At 44.4% G+C, this 10,280-nt stretch overlaps 1 protein-coding gene across 8 annotated transcripts; it reads left to right on the top strand.

Annotated features, from left to right (window-relative positions):
- The first annotated feature begins 257 nt into the window (after positions 1–257).
- Positions 258–9,656, top strand: hnrnpcb (heterogeneous nuclear ribonucleoprotein C b). Of its 8 annotated transcripts, none has more exons than XM_086165399.1 (10): positions 258–372; positions 2,283–2,316; positions 5,799–5,848; positions 7,016–7,284; positions 7,376–7,448; positions 7,635–7,682; positions 8,096–8,259; positions 8,358–8,471; positions 8,568–8,740; positions 8,816–9,656. In XM_086165399.1, exons 3-10 carry the CDS (start codon positions 5,844–5,846, stop codon positions 8,909–8,911), a joined length of 942 nt encoding a protein of 313 aa, XP_086021525.1. In that variant the 5' UTR covers positions 258–372; positions 2,283–2,316; positions 5,799–5,843; the 3' UTR covers positions 8,912–9,656. The 8 variants fall into 8 exon arrangements, with proteins under 8 accessions (XP_086021525.1, XP_086021519.1, XP_086021524.1 ...); XM_086165398.1 differs by adding an exon at positions 4,066–4,185 and having other exon boundaries at positions 260–372; positions 8,568–9,656; XM_086165393.1 differs by having other exon boundaries at positions 8,568–9,656.
- Positions 9,657–10,280: the final 624 nt, after the last annotated feature.

The raw sequence follows: 10,280 nt of genomic DNA on the forward strand, positions 1-10,280 counted from the left end.
TGCCTGGTTTAAACGTATATGTCAAAAAGATAAAGAAAAATAAACCATAAAGATAGTGAGTTGTGTTGCTAACGTTTAAGCTAACTATGTTTTCGTTGAACGTCCGGTCGTCATCCCGGGAGCCCGCACTGGCACGTACTTCAGCCAATCACAGAAGGGTTTGGTCAGCTGATGTGTCCGTAACATCCAATCAGAATCAGCAACGGGGCGTTTCCGGGCGTTCCCTTCCTCGCTTGCGGCCGAGGCGACGCCATTTCGTGCCCGCACCGCTCTCAAGGTGATCCAAACAGTCCGCCGAGCCTCCATCCGGATTCCCTACCGTTCAACTTAATACAGCGTTGAATTTTACTCATTTTTAGTCTTAAGCTCGTGGTGAGTATTTTTAACCAAGAGATTTTTCCCCCTATTTTTATTTTTTATTTTTTTCCTGACTCTGAGCCGTCTTTGGGACCTTTTTGGTTTTTATTTTTTATTTTTATTGGCCTTTTTTTGTCGACTGGCTGTTAGCCTGTTCCGGGGACTGTGTCGGCGTTAGCGTGGCGTACATTTTGTGATGGTAGGCCTTCGAGCAGCGCAGAGAGTAGTTTTAAGTGGCTTTTCACAAGATATTTTTTTTATTTTTATTTTTATGGCTTTCCTTTTTCGAAACGAGACATTTAAAGACCTCAATTTTTCATGGTTGCAGTATTTTGTGGTGATTGTGGTCATATTTTTAGGGGAAATTTTAAGGCTGGGTGCAGTCCCTCACTGGACAGTTGTTTGCAAAACGAGGTCTTTTCCCTTTTTATCTGGATTCACGTTTTTAAACGTTTCTTTTATTTTTCCCCTCAATTGTCCAGCCTTAACTTGAGTTTCTGTCGTTGGTACTCATAAGACTTTGTTTTGGCCCTCTACTGTTTTCCTCTTGTTGTATTTCCTGCAGCAAATCCCCTCAGAGATGATGAATTTCAGGCAAGATGATTCCCTCCCCTATTTAAGAAGTGGGCTGTGTTTTGTTTTTCTTTCTTTCTTTCTTTTTTCTTCTTTTTTTTTTTCACTTCCTCTAAACATCCCCCAGCAGTTGTCCATGCAAGCAAAAGGATTCTGAAACGTGTTTATTTTCCAGCATACAAATTGAGTTTGCAGCCGATGAGCCCTTTCTGTTGCCTTGTGTGAGCTGAAAAACCAGACACAGACTGTCATTATTAGGGTTTTGTGTGCTTCTTTGGACTCGTGGTTGAGATTTTTGTTGCAGATAACTAGTAATCTTACCAGCAGGTTAAAAATGCAAAGGTTAGACTCCAATGAACGTCAGGTTTTTGACCCCCACCATCCCAAGAGGTCCTTTTGCAGAATCCAGAGGCGGTCACTGAAAACTAAATGTTTCTTATTTTAACCGTTTACATTTTCTGCTCCGACTGTTTTGTTTTTGTGCTGTTTTTTTTAAAGCCTTATCGTTGTTTATCTTTCGTATTTTACCTTGAACTCGTTTTTGATATAATAATGCTGATCATTTTAGGACGAAATATTTAATCACACAATTTTAGTTTCATTTTTTTCCCCCTCGATGCCACAGTAAATATTATATATCATCTAAAAAAAGATAATTTCTTCGCATTTTCTGCACTTTAAACTGAACTGTGTTAGAGAAACAGTTGAAAATATTACCATGCCACACATTGTGTTCGGAATCTAAAGTGTGGCTTGGTATTCTTCAACCTATTCAATTCTATTTTAGATTGAGATTTTATTTCAGTTTGAGTCTTTTTATTTTACGGGCTAAAAAAAACAAACCACGCTCCTGACTCCTGATGTTTATGAGAAGGACGTGCTGCATTCTAGTGCTAACATGACTGTTTTTCAAAAGTCCTGCACAAATATCTGTTTACACACATCTTGTGATGCTAGTAAAATGCATCATTTAAAACTTCTTATTTTTAAAAATTGCATAAAAGTTTCATCATTTCTTCTTACCACAGACAACATCTTGGTGTGAATGTCAGATCCCTTTTCTAAATTGCCTGAGCCCAGATGCACCCACTTTTTTATATGACCTGTTTTAATTCTTGAAAAAAAGGGAGAAAATTAGGTATGTTTGGAAAATATATTTGAAATGTCTGCTTTTCTAAACATTTGACATGGAAATGTTAATGTTCCTGGAAGCAGAGCGACATTTGATTATCTGCCTGGTTTTGTCTTTCTCCCCCACCTGCCCCCATCCTGATTGTTGTAATAATATTTCTCTTCATTTTGCAAAGGGCCTTTTGTCTAATATTCTACCTTTTTTTGTTTCCCCTGTTTAGTTTTTGAAGCCACTTTTTTGAGCAGCTGCGAATCGTAAGTTGGTCTCAACTTTTTTTCTTTATTTTTCATCAACTTTTGCATCTTTTTTTGTTTTTCCTCTCCCCTATTTTTTTTTTTTTTTTTGAGAAAAATAATAATATTCCAGTTTTGTTTCCACCCCTCTTTGGTTTTAGCCTTTTCCTCCCTCTTTTGGGTTTACTAGAAAAAATAGCATGTAGTGGATTTTTTTTTTTTCCTTTTTTTGTGTTGTGATAAAAAAATCAAATGCTTCTCTCTCCAGCTGTTTGACCTCCTCGGCCTCCCCGTTGGTGCACAAGACGGTTTTGGCTTTTAACCCCCATCCCATCCTTTCTTTTCAACCGGTTAGAATCCAGTTACCTCGACTCCCCCCAGCAGTCGGCCGCCTCCCTTTAAGAACCGGAGCCGACAGGGGGACCAACCTTTCCCTTTTGCCGTAAAATAATCTTTTGTTAGCGTGCATGACGACTTATGGCGTCCTTTTGACTCAGCCGCCCACAAATATTTTTAATTTTCAACGGAATTTTCCTCGCCACTCGCTGTGATTAGTTTGTGCCGATTGACTTTGCATGCAACTCTCAACACCCGTCCTTCACAAACTAATCCAGCCGTCACGCATCTGTTTGAAACGTGCTTGTTTTTTTTTCCCCGATTTTAACAAACACCGAATTTAACACTTTTTTGACTTTTTCATTTTGTTGTCCATAAGCGACCTCATGCAGTTACATCAGAGGGATTTTTTTTTTTTTGCTGCGCTCAAGTGCAAAAATTCACACCCCTGACATCTCAAAAACTCCTCAGTGGCAATTCTCTAAATCAATAGCCCCCTCCTCACCCCCCCAAAAAAAGTGCATTTGCAAATATATATTTTATGAGCACATGTATAAATGTGTATGTGCGTGTGTGTAACATGTGTACCCAGGACAATGCTGGCCTTATCTCTGGCCCTCACGCCTGGTTTCCCTAAGAAGTGTCACAGTCCAAGCACCAGTATTAAACCATCACTCACTCCACCCAATACTGTGAATGAACCCATGAGCCAAAAAAAAAATGGGGCGCAAAGATCCATCACTGACAGCCGGCTGTAATCCGATGAGGCCACGATAAGACCCGCGGATCAGGAGCCCGACCGGCTCCAATGAGCTACAAATGTCGGGGTTTTGAGGCCGGGGCGTCACGGCTCCAACGGAGCAGAAGGGCAAAGCAACAGGACTATCGGGGATCCAATTTCACTGAGATACCAAAGAACTTCCTTACATTCTGACCATAGCAAGCTAACTTTAACCTCCAGCCTTAACAAAAAGAACTGTGAATTTCCCTTTGGTTGGTAAAACACTTGCAGTATTTTAAATGTCTCTCAATCAAAGATAATCGTGATTCTTCTGGCGGTGATCCTCAGGAAGATCCTGAAAACAACAGCTTGTCGATACCCCGTCAATAAAATCCCTAATTCTCCTGCTGCGGTCATATCATGGCTAAATGTCAACGCTTTAACTTCTGTCCCTCTCACCTTGAGGCCTTGAAAGTATGACCTTTGCTCCTTCAAGTTTCCAACCAGCACCAGATGTTTGTTTATTTCAAATTTTCTAGCTGCTTATGATTCAACGGGCTGGTAAACTTGGAAGGGGGACACAAGTTGCTTTTATTTCCTGTTATTTTGTCCATCTTGCAAACCCGGCTCGTAAATCCAGACATTTGTGCTCCGGAGGCCTCGGGCTTCTAAACCCCGGATCCTCCCCCTTGAACCCCGATGTGCTCGCAAAGATTTAGAAACACTCGCTAGACGCCATGTGACCCGACCACCCCATCAGAGGGATCCCGTCAGCTGGAAACATCCCAGCTAAAGCTGTGCGGTGGAGAGTGGAGTGTTAAGCCGCAAACCCTGTAATCCCCGCACAAACACACACACACACACATTCGCCCGGTAGCTCGAGCCCAACTGTTGTTTTTGGCAGGTGAGACGTGGCCCCTTTTCACCGCAGGGGGAGCCGATGATTATGATGACGGTGATGCGGATAGCGATCGTAGGACGAAGGGCCCCGTGTGGATCGGGAGGCTCGCGCGAAAATGTCCCGCCGGCGTAAATCCAGATCATGTGGCGGCTAGTGGACAGAAACGCCCCAGCAGGTCCTCTTATTTGTCAGGATGTTTAAAATGCATCCATTTTCCATGTCGACGTGACGTAGCGTGTCGGGGTTTGACCTCCGGCCGTCCCACCCGGAGGCCCCGAATCTGTGGTGGGACCGGGCCAGGTGTCGCCGCCAGCAGGGGGCGGTGTTTCCTTCTTGGTTTCACCCTCCCTGGAAAAAAAAAAATTCAATTCTGCCTGAAATATCAACAAAAATGTAGTTGATTAAACATTTTGTTTTAATACAGAGCTAACAAATTGATCGCGCCTTTAAAGAAATAAATGTTTTTGGCTAAATTAACGCCTTCTTCTACAAACAGCAGTTTTTTCTGGTTTTAGAAAAACAAGATTTTGAGGAGATGGTGATATAAAATAAAATGATGGAAAATGGATACTTAAAGTCGGGTTCTCCTGATTTCACGTTCCATCAGTTCTAAGATTCCTTTTTCTTCTCCAGCTGACTCAGACATTTGTTATTTTACTTGAATTCACATTTCGAGCAGTGATTGTAGTGTCATGACGGCTAAACCACAAGCTTTTATTCATATTTACAATGATTAAACTGACACTTATTTTGTTTTCTTGTTCGATGATTAACTGAGGCGTTTCAGGGATTCACGGAACATCAATCGATGAATCAGCAAACCACTTATTTATATTTGAGTGACTTATAGCGCTTATAACCGTTGCCAAACGGGGAAGAAACCCCACGATGACCCATACAGGCATAAAAAAACAATCACAAAGTCTCCTGAGAGAGACTGGACGGCAGGATAAAACCCGGCTGATCTCAGATTATGAAATGAAAGCGGCTCAGCGCAAATCAGCAAATGATTTCCGTCGACTGAACGCGAGGCGACGCTCAGCGCTGTCAAATTGAGAATCCAAACAAATTCCAAAATTTGACGTCTCGCCTCCGGCACGGAAAATGGACGTTCGGATGAACGGCCCGTGGATGAGTCATAGATCCGGATGCGGAGTCGGAGGGCGTCAAGTTTCCGTTCGGTTCGAACGAAAGGCTTTTAAACGTCCCGTGGGTCACATGACCGACGCCGATACCACAATTTGTCCACCAGGAGACCGAAACCCTCCGACTCTTTGAGTCTCCGAGTTTATCACTGCATTCATGGTGGAGCGGGAAAGTCTGATGATGCCAATAAATATAAACTTTTTTTTTTTTTTTATTTATAACAATAGCATTTATTCCACAGGTTTTTTTTTTTTGTTTCTTTTTAAATGAATTATAAACTGATGAATTTACATTTTTAACCTTCCTCCTCTTCAAAGCGTCTGGCACAGATAGAAAAACGAAAAAAGAAAACAGATTTCGTCTCTTGTAGCTCCTCGACCTCCTTCTTCTCTCCAACAGACTCACTCAGGCAGGCAGACCTCCACCGACCAGAATACGGACACAATGGAGTGAGTTCTGGCCGCCGATCGCGCTCCCGACACCCACGCCGCTTCCTGTCCGTAGCCAAAGATACGCCGAGCGTTTGCCGGCGAGATCGGAGAACTCTTAGCCGGCTCTGGACAGCTGACGGAAATTGAAGTTGTTCACGTTGGACGATGTTTTCCCGATAGAAGTGGTTAATCTAAGGAATGAGGTTTAAAGGGTCAGTTCACCATATGTTAATAATCCGCTTTCCTGTTGAGCATCATTTTCCGGGGACACTTTCTGGAAGGACATCTGCGTTTCTTTGCTTTTTTTTTTTCAAACAAATCTGATCTGAGAGCAGAGCTGGTCAATGTGACAGACGTGTAGTAACCCCTATATTCAATTAAGTATTCCATTTAAAATGCAGAAATGACGGTTTCCTACCCGCAGACCTTCTTTCAGCTGGGCCACCGTGTTCAGTCAAAACGTTGTTCTTTAAAAAAACAAAAAGATGCTAAAATCTGATAAAGGTTAGCATTGAGAAGCCTGTCTGGCTTCACCCGCTTGGAAATAGTTTCTGATTCACCAGGACAGAGGTGTAGAATTTGTGTTATTTTAAATGCCAATGTCTCCGTTTCATTGCGATGGCAGAAAACATTGCATTAGCATGTTTAACGGCTCGAAAAGAGGCCAAGCTTGGCTAAGATAAGATAAGATAAGAACAACTTTATTAATCCCGAAGGAAATTGTTGTGCCAGAGTTACAGAAAATATAACAGTAATAAATAATAAAAAGAAAAAGGCAGAATTAGAAATAGAAATAAACTATAAACTATAAAGTGTCTCAGTGAAACTATAAAGTGTCTTAGTAAACAAGTGATAAAACTATAAGTGTCTTAGTAACAAGTGAGGTAAGGAGTGCACAATAGTATGATAAAAGGAAAAATTGTAGTGTAGCTGTTATGAAATGAAATATTGCACAGTTCTGAATATCGCACAGTGAAATGAAATATTGCACCGTTTTTTTTTTTTTGTTTTTTTTTTTTAGGTTAAAGATAGGTTAGTAACTCACTGGTGGTGAACTGTCCCTCTCAAGAGGCAGCTGTAGGGTTCGTCGCTTTGTCCTCGTGCAGAACCGGACACGTAAACACAGATGATCGCTGGCAGTTAGCTCTTCTCGCCTCCCTAAACGCCTGGTCTGGTTGTCCTCAGTTGGTCGTCGCCCACCTCCAGCATGATGGCCAGCAGCAACGTGACCAACAAGAATGACCCGCGCTCGCTCAACTCGCGCGTCTTCATCGGCAACCTCAACACGCTGCTGGTGACCAAGGCCGACGTGGAGGCCATCTTCTCAAAGTACGGCAAGATCGTCGGCTGCTCCGTCCACAAGGGCTACGCCTTCGTTCAGTACGCCAACGAGAGGAACGCCCGGGCGGCGGTGGCCAGCGAGGACGGACGTATGATCGTGGGACAGGTGTTAGGTGAGCGGAAGAAGAAGGTGTTGCACCGACTGACACCTTCCCCGAATGAATCGTCAGTTTGAGTCAAGTTCCGGTATGTTCCACTCCACAGACATCAACCTGGCAGGAGAACCAAAGCCTCACAGATCCAAGACGGGGAAGCGGTCTGCAGGAGACATGTACAGGTGTGTGTGTTTGTCCTGTATGGACGTCCTCATTTAACCCCCCTGTGGCCGCATCTCTGACCTGACGCTACAGCCTGCGACGTCAAAATTTTGTCGTCGCAAAGAAGAGAAGCAGCCCAAAGAGTTTCACGTTTACCTCTGCGTTGTGCGATAAACTTGGCTTCTGTTGTTCTTGATGTTCCCCAGTTCTTCGTTCGATCTGGAGTACGACTTTCAAAGAGAATACTACGATAGGTAAGCCACCCTTCGGACCCGTCGGCAAAATTATCATTTTTATGTCAAGGTTGATGGTCATCTACTGACAGTTATGCTAACAAGCATGGATGTTCTTTTGGTTGTTATCTTCAAAGTTGGCATCTAGCCGTTAGCTTCTATGCAAAATAGTGCCAAAGTCTAGTGCCATTAATGCAGGACTCTCCCGGTGGATGACAGCGGTTGCCAAATAGCCTTGCAGTCGCAGTGCTGCCACCTTGTGGCGGGGTAGCATATCACACAAGGAATCGATCAGCTTACAAAATATATGTGATGATATCGATCATTATGACAGGTTTGTTGATGTCGTTTGGAGAGCACCATGTGAGAACATGCTGGTCTTATGTACGTCACAGAAAGGGTCGCAACTCAGTGCGGTGTGTTGTGTATGTCAGAATGTACTCGTACCAGTCCCGGGTGCCTCCTCCTCCTCCTCCCCCGCCCCTGTCCCGCGCCGTCATCCCGTCCAAACGCCCGCGGGTCAGCCTCAGCGCCAGCGGGAGCCGGCGAACCAAATCCAGCTTCTCCTCGTCGTCCAAGAGCAGCCAGAAGACTTCGCGTACGTGTTTCGCCCCGGATTCTTTAAACAGCCTGGCGGCAGGAGGTTCTCAGACCTCTCAAAGGTTTAATGTATCTTTTTTTCTTCCCCCGTCACAGTGAAGGTTGACGACCTGCAGTCCATCAAGAGGGAGCTGACCCAGATCAAGCACAAGGTGGACTACCTGCTGGAGAGCCTGGAGCGCATGGAGAAGGACCACAGCAAGAAGTCAGGTGGGGGTTTAGTCAGAGGTTGAGGTAAAAACAAACTAAAAGAAATAGCAGCGAAGGGGTTCTGCAGGCCCGACTCACTTTTCCTCCCCCGAGTAGAGATGAAGAACTCCAAGCCGGAGCCCGGCGAGGTGTCCCCCCTCCACTCCTCCACCTCCAGCAAGAAAGACGACGGCCCGAAGCGAGACCGAGAGCGGGAGAGCCGCGACCTGAACGACTCGGACGAAGATGACGACGACGACGAGGGAGACCTGCTGGAGGACGACGACGAGGTTAGAAAGGAGGCGGAGCGCCAGGTGACAAAACGAAACGATACGCATTTTTTTTTCCCCCCCGTGTCGTCGCAGATGAAAAACAGAGAGAGGGACGACGACGAAGAAGAGGAAGGCGAGCAGGAGGAAGGCGAGGACGACGGCGACAGCGCCAATGGAGACGAGTCCTAAAAGACGTGTGTGATTGTCCCTCCACAGTGGTCACTTGCTCATAACTGCTGACTGGACGTTTGTATGAAATGTATTGTAGATAATTCCACCGCCCGCAATCAAACACAAAAATATGTAACGTCCTTATTTCTATTTCCCCTCATTTTCTTTCCCTGTTTGCATGGCCTCCCCTTTTTATTTTCCCAGATTCTTTTTTTTTTTTTAATTAACTGTTTTAAAAAGAAAAAAAAAAACCTTTTCCCACAACTTCAATGTTTGTTTAGACGAAAGAGGAGCAGAGCCGTTTGTCACAAATATGATTTACTCTTCTTCAGTCGCCTGCGTTAGCTTGTCGCTGCAAAATGGACAGATATAACACCCAGCGAGCCGCTCCCTTTGAATCAATATTAGGAGCAACAAGGTCTCGGCTCGGGGAACAAATAGGTTACAAAAAAAACATCCAGCTGCTGCAAAGCTACCTCATGCCCAGCAGGTGGCAGTGAACCCCAACATCTGGCCACACGACCAATCTCAAGGATTTGATGCTGTTCTTCACAGAGGATCTTCACCCTGGTAGCAGCATGTGTAAAATTTCGTGTCACCGTGCACAAACACACACACACGCACATGCACAAACACAAACACACATGCTTGACCTTGACTTGTGTACTGCAGTGCTTCTCCATGTTTGTCCCTTTGGGTTGATGTTATGTTCGGCGTTTTGCTGCCCTGGAGAAAGTCAATAAACATGTTTTTCCAAGTTGGATTTAGCTCCCGGTGTCTCAGCTTCATCCCGATGGCCTTCAGATGGTCACGGGGGATTGGGGGGTGGGGTCTCTGGCTGATCGAGACGAGAAACTAAAACGAGCCGAGCCTCTGGGGACACCATGTCCCGCGCCTCTCCAGAATCAACTTGTGATGTCAATGTAGAAGCTTGTGAATATACGTTTAGATTCTGTGCTCCATCGCATGGATTTGCAGGTTGAGGGTTAACGAGGAAATAAGTAAATCAACTGCATGCCCTTTCCTGATGCAAGGTCAGTGTCTGGCTCCCTATTGTGTGGGGATTAGCCAATCACAACCATTTGTCTAAAAAGGGGCGGGGTTTAATACGAGGGCAGCCAATAGGGATGCCCGAATAAACACTTTATTTATATTTTTTGCATATTTGATTGAAAATAATTCGAATTACTTTTTTACAATCAAAAGAATCTACTGAAAGACAAATCACAAGACAAATTGTTTTATATTAAAAACCTTTCCCAAATGCAGAACACTTGAACACTGCACTGCAATGTTGTTGTTGTTGTTGTTGTCAGTCGGCTCCCCGCTGAGCTTCCTGTCACGTGACACGGATGGACTAGTTCAATTTGATGGGGGGGGGGTCGTT

The sequence above is a fragment of the Fistularia commersonii genome, chromosome 19 (assembly GCF_037954325.1).
Source record: "Fistularia commersonii isolate RoL2024-O1a breed Wild chromosome 19, RoL_Fcom_v1.0, whole genome shotgun sequence".
In the NCBI taxonomy this organism is placed as follows: domain Eukaryota; kingdom Metazoa; phylum Chordata; class Actinopteri; order Syngnathiformes; family Fistulariidae; genus Fistularia; species Fistularia commersonii.

Bases quoted from the DNA above. Each gene is read 5' to 3' on its own strand.
- hnrnpcb (XM_086165393.1), top strand. The intron at 7,285-7,375 runs GTGAGCGGAAGA...TCCACTCCACAG, and splicing joins GATCGTGGGACAGGTGTTAG to ACATCAACCTGGCAGGAGAA. The intron at 8,260-8,357 runs GTACGTGTTTCG...CCCCCGTCACAG, and splicing joins GAGCAGCCAGAAGACTTCGC to TGAAGGTTGACGACCTGCAG.